Raw genomic sequence first — 12914 nt, 5'->3', positions numbered from 1 at the left:
AAAAGAAAAAAAAAACAAAAAAAAGGGAGATCAAAAGGAGTTAGAAGGTTAAATGTTTTGAAAGAAAAAAGAAGAAGGAGAAGTTTGCCTTTTATTATCATCTATTTCTCATATTTCATCTCTATATATCCATCATTCAACTTTTCATGTCCATTTGCTTTCTTTTCATATTCTTTGCTTTTCTTTTCATATCCATTTCTTCCAATCATTTATGTTCCTAAACTCTTCACACTTGTTGCTTCCATATTGACTCCCCTCAAAAATCTGTATTTTTAAGTGTGTTGTTTTTTCATTTGCTTTGCTTTGAAATTTACCTTAGTTTTCTCAAGAACTTTTAAGAGAAAATTGAGTGGTAAAAGGCAAGAGTGTGTGAGATCATCAGAGGGAAAAAGCCAAATCATTGTGTGCAAAGACGAGTGATTGAGTGAAATATATTTGAGTGAAACACGTGAGGGAGTGGTGAGGTTCTTTCTATTTTTACAACATGTCTCAAGGCAGAAGTGAGGAAGCACCAATAGACACCAAATTGAACATTCAAGCTCTGCAACAACAATTCCAGCGGATGAATGCCCAACTTGAAGAAATCCGAGAACGATTAGATCATAATGACCAACAAGTGAATCAAATACAGCAAGGCACTATGCCACGAGGGAGAAGGCAAAACAGGCGTCCCTCCATTCCTCCAGCTGATCATGTTGATACTTATGAAGGTGAAAATGAAGAATTTGATGATGAAACCTCCCTAGCTTCCATACGAAGACAAAGAGATCATAGACCAAGACGACATCGCCAGCACATGCATCAAAATAGAGATGTTGTTGATCGCAACACAGGTTCGATTAAACTTTCTCTCCCACCTTTTCAAGGTAAAAATGATCCTGATGCTTACATTGAATGGGAAAGAAAAGTGGAACTTGTTTTCGATTGTCATAACTATTCGGAGGAAAAGAAAGTTAAGCTTGCAGCTGTTTCTTTTACTGACTATGCAATTGTTTGGTGGGACCAATTGGTTCTAAGTCGAAAAAGAAACCGAGAGATTCCAATTGATAATTGGGATGACATGAAAGCTACCATGAGGAGAAGGTTTGTTCCTTCACACTATTATAGAGACTTACATTTGAAGTTGCAAAGTCTTAAACAGGGAACAAAATCTATTGAAGAATACCATAAGGAGATGGAAATAACCATGATTCGTGCCAATGTTGAAGAAGATAGAGAGGCAACAATGGCTAGATTCATTTGTGGTCTCAACCGTGAGATTGCGAATGTTGTGGAACTACAACATTATGTGGAAATTGAAGATGTGGTCCACATGGCTATGAAAGTTGAGAGGCAACTTAAAAGAGGAGGAAGATCATCATCCAAGCATGAAGCTGCTGGTTCATCTAATTGGAAGTCCAAATGGAGTCCTACTCCAAAACAAGAAGAAAAGCCTACTTCTAGTCCTAAAGAAGAAAAAACTATGACCAAACAATCTGAAAAAGGTACTTCTTCCAACCAAACTCAAAAAATCGTGATATTAAATGCTTCCGATGTCAAGGCTTTGGTCATATTTCTTCTCAATGCCCAAACAAGAGAACCATGATCTTGCTAGATAATGGGGATATTGTTTCTGAAGAAGAAAATGATAAAGAGTCTATGCCACAACTTGAAGATGCTAGTGATATAGAGCAGGCTGTTGTTGGTCAAGCCTTAGTTGTTCTTAGAGCCTTCCATGTTCAAGCTCAAACAGACAATGATGAACAACAACGTGAGAATATCTTTTTTTTTTTTTTTTTGCTAAAAACGGGTTTTCATACAGTACGTGTACGAATACACCCAATAAAGTCAAAAAAGACTAACTCACGGAGAGCCAGTGGCAGCTCCCCCTCCCCCACCCAAAAAGTGTACCCTGAATGATGAGCCGCGAAGGCAGCCACCCAGTCGGCTGCCCCATTGGCTTCTCTAAGTACATGATGGGCCTGAATGGCCACCCCAACCCCATACATCGTCCCTATATCCCGAACCAAGGGATGGTCTGAGCCCCCACCCCTCAGCTCCTCCTGGATCCAACTGATGACTGTGGCTGAGTCGCCCTCCAAGACAATCGCGCCAGCCTGCAGTACCTGCCTCGCATATCGAAGACCCGCCCAGGCAGCTCGAAGCTCTGCCCCGGGAATCGATGTGCCGAAAATCTGACAGCCTCCTGCTGCCACCACTCTGGAATGCGGGTCCCGTATCACAAAACCCGCACCTCCTCGTGCGCCTCCATCCATGACCGATCCGTCGAAATTGACCTTGAGGAAGCTCGGGGGTGGGGGTTCCCAGGTGAAGAACACCTGCTGAGGAGCTGCCGGAGCAGAGAGGGAACCCCAGGTGTCCCGAGCTATCAGAGGTCTATCTGAAGAAGGTCTGATCTCCAATGCCTGGACTCGCGCGAACTCCGCAACGAACCTCGGTGATACCCTGCGCTCACCAAAGGTGCGGGCGTTCCTCGCCAGCCAGATCTGATGTGCTGTGCAGGTCGCTCGAATAGCCTCCTGACATGTCCGAGGCCGGGCCAGCCACTGCTGCATCATCTGTACAAACTGAGGCCTCCCACACCAAACCTCCTGCGGGAACCCTGCCCACAGCCATGCCGACCTCGCCCACGTACACTGGAAGAGCACGTGGTCGGTGGACTCCTCAACACTACATGTCCCGCACTCCGCAGGGATCCCCCAACCTCGCCTGCTCAGCACTGCTCTTGTCGGAAGGCGGTCCCCATGCCACCTTCCATAAGAATAGTGCCGCCCTCGGGTGAAGCCCAGACCTCCAGATCCAAGCATAGTCCTGCCCCGGCTCATGCTCCTGCAGGATAACATCGGCAAGGTCTCTCAGACTGACACTGGACCGGCAAGAGGTGCCCCAAACCCTGACATCAGGCCCCCCGCAACCTGGCACCGGAAGGGACCGGATCCTCTCGGCTAGACATCCCCCAAACAGCTGACATAGCCTGGTGTCATCCCATGCAGACTCTCCTGGGGCTAGGAGATCGGAGACCCGCAACCCCTCCGCTGCCTCAGCATCGATCATGGTCGGCCAGCACCTCAGTGGAATAGTATCCACCCATGGGTCCGTAGTCACATCAATACTCCGCCCATCGCCAATCAGCCTCCTGGTATTTGCTGACACCGTCGGCAAATACCTCCCAATCTCCCGCCACATGAAGGAGACTCGTCGCGCTCTCCGTGCCGCCTCTGAGCCCCCACGGCCATATCTAGCCGCCATCACCTGACTCCACAGCCCGTGTGGCTGTAACAAGAACCGAGCTGCATGCCGGGCAATGAAAAGCTCGCGCCGCTCCAGTAGGGACTGTACCCCGAGGCCGCCCTCACTGGTAGGCCGGCAGACACGTGAGAATATCTTTTACACTCGCTGCCATGTCAAAGAAAGAGTTTGTGGTTTGATAATTGATGGTGGAAGTTGTGTGAATGTGGCAAGCAAGCTGATGGTGGACAAGCTAGGGTCCCAAAGAATTCCAAGGAAAAGGAAAAGGAAATATACAACTTTTCCATAGAAAAGGAATTTTTTAAAAGAAACTAGTTATAACCCAAATTTGTCATTCTAACGAAACCAAGACTTTTAAAGACTGAACTTTAGCCAGTTTGGCAGACAATTTAGATCAAGATTAACTGAGATCTGAGTTTATCTCGGTCAATATACAAAATAGTTAATTTTTAAAGAATTTTTTGTATGAATACCCTCCTAAATATCGAATTTTGCATGAATACCCTTTCATAATTGATATTTGCATGTATATCCCGTAAAACACTTATTTTGTTATTCTATCTTTTTTTATTCTTATTTTTGGATATGTACCCATGTCATCTAATGCCATTAAAGAATTAATGGTTTCAAATTAAAATGACTAAAATACTCTTAATGGGTAGATATGCAAAAGAAAACATTAACAAGGCGATCACAATAGACAAAAAATAATTTCAAAATTTTATTTTATTTTTAATTAAAATAAATATAATTTTTATTAACGGTGTTAGAAGAATCGTTATATTAGGGGTATTTGTGCAAAAACAGTATTTTATGAGGGTACAAAAATAAATATAAATTTTAAGAGGATATTCATGCAAATTTGAATTTTTAAAAGGGTATCTATGCAAAAAATCTATTTTTAAATAAATCATGATTATCCGAGATATGGTTGATACTTTAAGATCTAGATATCAAAATCGCAGCGCATATGGTAAATAAGAAATATAAAAAAATAAATTAAGATACTAATCTTGAATTGTATTCCTTAAATTAAAAAATTGTCAGCCTATATCTGTATATCATTTGAGCTAATATATTGGGAGTTCTCGATTTATACCGGCCAAGATATTTAGGCCTGAAATATGACATGTCGTATCGGGAGCCCATACAAACCAAGATCTCGACCGAGATGAAAACCTTGAATGAAACAAATGGAAAATTAGAGTTTCCAAGAAACAATAATTTAAAGACTGAGATTTCAGTCATTTCGGCAGGTGGCTTACAACAAGATTAACTGAGATATGAGTTTATCTCGATCAACATACAAAATAGTTAATTTAAAAAAAAATCATGATTATCCGAGATATTGTTAATACTTTAAGATCTAGATATCAAAATTGCAGCCCATATGGTAAATCTAAAATAAAAAAAATAAATTAAGATACTAATCTTGAACTGCATTCCTTATATTTACAGAATTGTTAGCCTAGATCTATATATCATCTCAGCTGATATAACGAGAGTTCTCGGTTTATATCGGCCAAGATATTTAGGCCCGAGATATGATATGTCGTATCGTGAGTCCATACAAACCAAGATCTAGGCCGAGATGAAAATCTTGAATGAAACAAATGAAAAACACTGAGATTTCAGTCATTTCGGCAAGTGGCCTAGACCAAGATGAACTAAGATCTGAGTTAATCTCGATCAATATACATAATAGTTAATTTTTAAAGAAATCATGATTTTTCGAGATATAGTTGACACTTTAAGATTTTGATATTAAAATTGCAGCACATATGAAAAATCCAAAATAAAAAAAAATAAATTAGGATACTAATCTTGAACTGTATTCCTTATATTAAAAAAATTATCAGCCTATATCTGTATGTCATGTCAGCTGAAATTATCAGCCTATATCTTCAAGCCCGAGATATGATATGTTATTTCAGGAGCCGATACAAACAAGATCTAAGCTGAGATGAAAACCTTGAATGAAACAAATGGAAAACTAGAGTTTCCAAGAAAAATATTTTAAAGACGGAGATTTCAGTCACTTCGGCAGGTAGCGTAGACCAAGATGAACTGAGATTTGAGTTTATCTTGGTCAATATAAAAAATAGCTAATTTTTCAAGAAATCATGACTATCCGAGATATGGTTGATACATTAAGATCTAGATACAAAAATCATGGCCCATATGGTAAAATGCGAAATAAAAAAATCAATTATGATACCAATCTTGAACTATATTCCTTATATTGAAAAAATGTAAGCCTATATCTGTATATCCTCTCAGCTGATATATCGGGAGTTCTCAACTTATATCGGCTAAGATATTAAGGCTCAAGATATAATATGTCGTATCGGGACTCGATAGAAACCAAGATCTCAGCCGTGATGAAAACCTTGAATTAAACAAATGGAAAACTGAAGTTTGCAAGAAAAAATAATTTAAAGATTGAGATTTCAGTCATTTAGGCCAAGTTGAGCTAAGATCTAAGTTTATCTCGATCAATGTACAAAATATTTAACTTTTAAAGAAATCATGATTATTCGAAAAATTGTTGATATTTTAAGATCTAGATATCAAAATTGCAGCCCCTATGGTAAATCCAAAATTAAAAAAAAAATAAGATACTAATGTGGAACGAGTATTTCTTATATTAAAAAATTGTCAACCTATATTTGTATACCATCTCAGCTGATATATCAAGATTTCTCGGTTTATATTGGCCAAGATACTCAGGCCCGAGACATAATATGCTGTATCGGGAGTCGATACAAACCAAGATCTAGACCAAGATGAAACCCTGGAATGAAACAAATGGAAAAATAGAGTTTCCAAGAAAAAATAATTTAGAGACTAAGATTTCAGTCATTTCAGTAGGTAGCTTAGACCAAGATGAATTGAGATTTGAGTTTATCCCAATCAATATACAAAATAGTTAATTTTTAAAGAAATTATGATTATCCAAGATATGGTTGATCCTTTAAGATCTAGATATCAAAATTGCAACCCATATGGTAAAAACAAAATTACAAAAAAATAAATTAAGACACTAACCTTGAACTGTATTCCTTATATAGAAAAAATTGTTAGCCTATATCTGTGTATCATCTCAGCTGATACATTAGGAGTTCTCGGTTTATATCGACCAAGATATTTAGGCCCAAGATATGATATGTCATAGTGGGACTCGATACAAAGCAAGATCTCGGCTGAGATGAAAATCTTGAATGAAATAAATGGAAAACTAGAGTTTCCAAGAAAAAATAATTAAGAGACTGAGATTTCAGCCATTTCAATATACCAAATAGTTAACTTTTAAAGAAATCATGATTATCCGAGATAGTTTTATACTTTAAGATCTAGATATCAAAATCGCAGCCCATATCGTAAATCCAAAAGAAAAAAAATAAATTAAGATACTAATCTTGAACTATATTTCTTATATTAAAAAAATCGTCAGCCTATATCTATATATCATCTCAGCTGATATCTGGAGTTCTCGATTTATACCAGCCAAGATATTTGCGCCCGAGAAATGATATGTTGTATCGGGAGTCGATACAAACCAAGATCTAGGTCGAGATGAAAACCTTGAATGAAACAAATGGAAAACTAGAGTTTCCAAGAAAAAATAATTTAGAGATTGAGATTTCAGTCATTTCGGTAGGTGGCTTAGACCAAGATGAATTGAGATCTGAGTTTATCTCTGTCAATACAAAAAATAGTAATTTTTAAAGAAATCCTGATTATCCGAGATATGGTTAATACATTAAGATGTAAATACCAAAATCACAGCCCATATGGTAAAATCTGAAATAAAAAAGTAAATTACGATACTAATCTTGAACTAAATTTCTTATATTGAAAAGATTGTCAGCCTATATCTTTATATCATCTCAGCTGATATATCGAAAGTTCTCAACTTATATCGGCCAAGATATTTAGGTTCGAGATATGATATGTCGTATCAGGACTCGATACAAACCAAGATCTCAGCCAAGTTGAGCAAAGATCTGAGTTTATCTCGATCTATATACAAAATATTTAACATTTAAAGAAATCATGATTATTCGAAAAATTGTTGATACTTTAAGATCTAAATATCAAAATTGCAGCCCATATTGTAAATCCAAAATAAAAAAATTTAAGATACTAATCTTGAACTATATTTCTTATATTCAAAAAATTGTCAACCTATATTTTTATACCATCTCAGCTGATATATCAAGATTTCTTGGTTTATAATGGCCAAGATATTCAGGCGTGAGATATAACATGTTGCATCGAGAGTCGATACAAAACAAGATTCAGACCGAGATGAAACGCTTGAATGAAACAAATGGAAAACTAGAGTTTTAAAAAATAATAATTTGGAGATTGAGATTTTAGTCATTTCAGTAGGTAGCTTAGACCAAGATGAACCGAGATCTGAGTTTCTCGGTTAATATACAAAATAATTAATTTTTAAAGAAATTATGATTATCCAAGATATGGTTGATACTTTAAGATCTAGATATCAAAATCGCAACCCGAATGGTTAATCCAAAATTTAAAAAATATAAATTAAAATACTAATCTTGAACTATATTCCTAATATTGAAAAAAATTGTTAGCCTATATTTGTATATCATCTCAGCTGATATGTTAGGAGTTCTCAGTTTATATCGGCCAAGATATTTAGGCCTGAGATATGATATGTCATAGTGGGACTCGATACAAAGCAAGATCTTGGCTGAGATGAAAACCTTGAATGAAACAAAAGAAAAACTAGACTTCCAAGAAAAAATAATTACGAAATAGAGATTTCAGCCATTTCAGTAGGTGGCTTAGACTGGGATAAATTGAGATCTAAGTTTACCTCGATCAATATACCAAATAGTTAACTTTTAAAGAAATCATGATTATCTGAGATATGTTTGATACCTTAAGATCTAGATATCAAAATCACCGCCCATATGGTAAATCCAAAATAAAAAGATAAATTAAGATACTAATCTTTAACGGTATTCCTTATATTAAAAAAATTGTCAGCCTATATCTGTATATCACCTCAGCTGATTTCTAGAGTTCTCGATTTCTATCAGCCAAGATATTTACGCCCGACATACGATATGTTGTATCAGGAGTCCATGCAAACCAAGATCTAAGTCGAGATCAAAACCTTGAATGAAACAAATGAAAAACTAGAGTTTCCAAAAAAAATTAATTTAAAGAGTAAGATTTCAGTCATTTCGGCAGGTGGCTTAGACCAAGATGAATAGAGATTTGAGTTTATATCGGTCAATATACAAAATAGTTAATTTTTAAAGAAATTATGATTATCCAAGATATGGTTGATACTTTAAGATCTAGATATCAAAATCGCAACCCATATGGTACATCCAAAATAAAAATAATAATAATTAAGATACTAATCTTGAATTGTATTCCTTATATTGAAAAAATTGTTAGCCTATATTTGTCTATCATCTCAGCTGATACATTGGAAGTTCTCGGTCTATATTGGCCAAGATATTTAGGCCCGAGATATGATATGTCATATTGGGACTCAATACAAACTAAGATCTCAGCCGACATGAAAATCTTGAATGAAACAAATGGAAAACTAGAGTTTCCAAGAAAAATTAATTTAGAGACTGAGATTTCAGCCATTTCGGTAGGTGGTTTTGACCAAAATGAACTGAGATCTAAGTTTATCTCGGTCAATATACCAAATAGTTAACTTTTAAAGAAATCATGATTATCTGAGATATGTTTGATACTTTGAGATCTAGATATCAAAATCGCAACCCTTATGGTAAATCCAAAATAAAAAAATAAATTAAGATACTAATCCTGAACTGTATTCCTTATATTAAAAAAATTGTCATCCTATTTCTGTATATCATCTCCATTGATATCGAGAGTTCTCGATTTATATCAACCAAGATATTTATGCCCGAGATATGATATATTGTATCAAGAGTCGTTACAAAATACAAACCAAGGTCTAGGTCAAGATAAAAACCTCGAATGAAACAAATGAAAAACTAGAGTTTCCAAGAAAAAATAATTTAAAGATTGAGATTTCGGTCATTTTGGCAGGTTATTTAGATCAAGATGAACTAAGATCTGAGTTTATCTCGGTCAATATACAAAATAATTAATTTTTAAAGAAATCATGATTGTCCAAGATATCGTTCATACTTTAATATCTAGATATCAAAATCATAGCCCATATGATAAATCCAAAATAAAAAAAATAATTAAGATACTAATCTTGAACTGTATTCCTTATATTAAAAAAATTGTCGGCCTATATCTATATATCATCCCAGCTGATATATCGGGAGTTCTCGGTTTATATTGGCCAAGATATTTAGGCCCGAGATATGATATGCTGTATCGGGAGTCAATACAAACCAAGATCTCGGCCAAGATGAAAACCTTGAATGGAACAAATGGTAAACTAGAGTTTCCAGGAAAAAATAATTTAAAGACTGAGATTTCAATCGTTTCGGCTGGTGGCTTAGACCCAGATGAACTAAGATCTGAGTTTATCTAGGTGAATATACAAAATAGTTAACTTTTATAGAAAGCATGATTATCCGAGATATGGTTGATACTTTAATATCTAGATCTCTAAATCATAGCCCATACGGTAAATCCAAAATAAAAAAATAAATTAAGATACTAAATCTTGAACTGTATTTCTTTTATTAAAAACATGTCAGCCTTCCGTATATTATGTCAGCTGATATATCGGGAGTTCTCGGTTTATATCGGCCAAAATATTTAGGCCCGTGATATGTTGTATCGGGAGTCGATACAAACCATGATAACCTTGAATGAAATAAATGGAAAACTACAGTTTCCAGGAAAAAAATAAATTTTCCAAGCAAGTTCCTCTAGTGACTCCTAATGGTAATTGGCACTAAATGAACTTTACATGTGTCAATCTCTGTTTGTCAGTTGTCATAGATAGTGGCAAGAAGTATCACATATGTCGATTTTCATGTAAGTCACAAATTATTCTTGTACATGACCTGATCGATGGCAACACAAGCATTACAAATACCATCCTGTCCCCTAAACACCATAAACCCATCAACCTAAACCCATCTAAAGTATCAAAATAGTATTCTTTATATAAATTACACAAAGAGAGAGAAATAAACAAATAGGCATTGAAAAAGAAACGAAGGATGAGATATTACCTGACATCGGGCGATAATATCAAAATGCCCGGAGAGAGAATCGACGAGCTTCCCTTTGCCCTCGTCCCCCCACTGGCAGCCCAGCACGCCGGCGACCTGGCTCAGCGATCTCACCCGGTCGATACGGCCGCCCTTCTCCACCTCCGCCGGCACCGGCTTCGCCGAGGCAGTCAACTTGAGGGAGCGCGAGGCAGCAGGGGTGGCGGTCGCCACCGCCGCCCTCCCATACCGCCGCGGATCCCGCAACGGGAAGACAGAAGAAGGTGCCCATGCCGTACTCTGTGACCTCGCGGAACTCCAGTTCCCGCCTCCGGTGGAAGTCCCCCGCCGGCGGATGTAGACGGGGACGGGGTCGAGCCTGAGAGAGGAGACGCCCATGGCCTTCTTAGCGGGAGAAAGAGGGCGAGAGTGCGAGAGACTAGCCAACGTTTTTGGGTTGTATACTGAGGACTCGGGAAACCGGACATGTTTGTTGAAACCGCGAAAATCCGCCGAATCTTGGACGCCAGTGGTTTATAAAAACTGGCCGGACTGCTCCCTTTGAACTCCAGTCTATCTGCAAGGAAGCCTTTTATTTGATTCAAAGATAGAAAATGAAGCGACCGAGGCGCGAGCGGGTGTGAGCGGGTGTGTGCTTTAAGATTCGTGAATCGAGCTGGAGTCACAGGGACGTTTTGTCGAACGGGTGCGGGGTGTGTGACATGGCGGATCCTGGAGCGGGAAAATCGGCTACGTCGGCGCCGGGGAAGGCAGGTGGGACTCGGCCACCTGTCCCTGGGGAGGGGGCGAAGGCTCCCACTTGGTCGGAGGTGGCGAAGGGTGCTCCGAGGCAGTCGGTCTGGACGAACCATCGGATCTCTCCACGGGAGCTACTGGCATTGCAGAGCAAGTTCCCGGAGATCCTGGAGGTGCCGGACCAAGAGCTGGAGGGGGCGAGGTCGGAGTGGTGGAGCACTACAGTAATTGTGCAAAGTATGGGAAGGAGTGTTCCGGCAGTTTGGGTCGCGAAGGAGATCCGCAGGGTGGGCAAGCTGCAGTATGATGTCGAATGTTTCTCTCTGGTGGATGGTCTCATTGTAGTGAGGTTTGCCAACGGAGAAGATCGGGAGGCTGCTCTGTTGAATGGCCTATGGTCAGTGGCTGGGCAGCTGCTAGCCATGGAACGGTGGCGCCCCAACTTCGTTCCGGGTGCCGGTGGGTTAGACCGAGTGGTAGTGTGGCTTCGGCTCCCGGGGCTTCCTCTGGACTATTGGAAGGGGCCGACCCTGTTCCGGATCGCCGCGAGGGCCGGTGAACCACTGGCAGTGGACAGCTTCACGGAACAGGGGGGGTCGATTTGGCTTTGCAAGGGTCAAGATTGCGTTGGATTGCTCCGCCCCACCGAAGCCGGGGATCTTTCTGAAGGGGAGCTCGGAGGGAGTTGAGGATAAATTTTGGCAGGCGTTCGTCTATGAAAATCTGCCGGCCCCCTGCTCCAAATGTGGCAGGATTGGCCATCCTACGAAGGAATGCGGTTCCCTCTTTCCGGCGATGGGGGGGGATGGTGTGGAGGGGAGCTCGAACACAGGCAAGAAGATGGCTGGGGAGAGCCATTCGGAGCCTTCGGTGGTGGCGGATGGGGAGGTAGGCGATTCGGGGGAGCAGGGTGTCTTTGGTCCTTGGATGGTCACGAACCGCCTCCGCGTCCATCGTCCGGCCAACTTCCCCAGGCGGGGGATGGAGACGTCCGAGCAAAGGGGGAGGCCGGACTCGGTACCTTCTCCCGCTCGCGCTGCCCCGAGGCCCACCGGAATTGTGCCGGCCTCCAGCACCTCCCCAATCGATCTCGAGGGGTGGCAGAAGCCTTCCAAGTTCGCCCGGCGGCAGACGTTGGAGAAGGACATCTCGGTTGCCGGAGGAGGGGCGATCGGGGAAGGACCGAGTCAACCCGACCATCACTCAGAGCCGCGGGCTGAGTCGGGGAGTAAGCCGAGCTCGAGTGGGGCCAGCACTTCGATGGGCCAGGCTGAAGGGCCCAAGGAGGCCTTTCGTTCCAGTGGGCCAAGCCCTAGTCATCTGAAGCGTTCGAGAGCCCCCGCGGGAGGCCGGGCCCAGCTCGGCGGGGGGCAGCAACCATCGGCGGTGCTCTCCGGAAGGCTGGAGGGTGTCCGACGTTGGAGAAGCCGGAGTTCTCCTCCGCCTCAATCTGTGATGCGCAAGCGGCCCCTGAGGGAGGTTCCGGAGCACCGGGGAGGTGGGGGGGTGTCTGGCATCGGTGGTGGGGTGTCGATCGGGCGGAAGCTGATGCGGACAGACAAGGCGGCGACGGCGAACTTGGCAGAGACGGTGGTGGTGACGTCGACTGGTGCTTCCACGGTGCCGGCGGCGTCGGATCGGAGGATGGAAGTCGAGCATGAGGCTGGCTTGGTGGGAGCGATCGCAAATGAAATCGGGGAAGACACTGCTAGCACAGTGTGCCATTTGGCATGGGCCAAC

At 41.1% G+C, this 12914-nt stretch overlaps 1 protein-coding gene across 1 annotated transcript; it reads left to right on the top strand.

Annotated features, from left to right (window-relative positions):
- Positions 1-484: 484 nt before the first annotated feature.
- Positions 485-1585, top strand: LOC120106840. Its single transcript, XM_039119923.1, has one exon. The coding sequence runs from the start codon at positions 485-487 to the stop codon at positions 1583-1585; it is 1101 nt and encodes a 366-aa protein (XP_038975851.1).
- The last annotated feature ends 11329 nt before the right edge of the window (positions 1586-12914 follow it).

This window comes from Phoenix dactylifera, unplaced genomic scaffold (genome assembly GCF_009389715.1).
Source record: "Phoenix dactylifera cultivar Barhee BC4 unplaced genomic scaffold, palm_55x_up_171113_PBpolish2nd_filt_p 000659F, whole genome shotgun sequence".
Lineage (NCBI taxonomy): Eukaryota > Viridiplantae > Streptophyta > Magnoliopsida > Arecales > Arecaceae > Phoenix > Phoenix dactylifera.
The sequence above is the reverse complement of the archived record's forward strand: the minus strand, read 5'-3'. Positions and strand labels throughout refer to the sequence as shown.

Coding starts and splice junctions, on each gene's coding strand:
- LOC120106840 (XM_039119923.1), top strand. CDS start 485: ATGTCTCAAGGCAGAAGTGAGGAAGCACCAATAGACACCAAATTGAAC.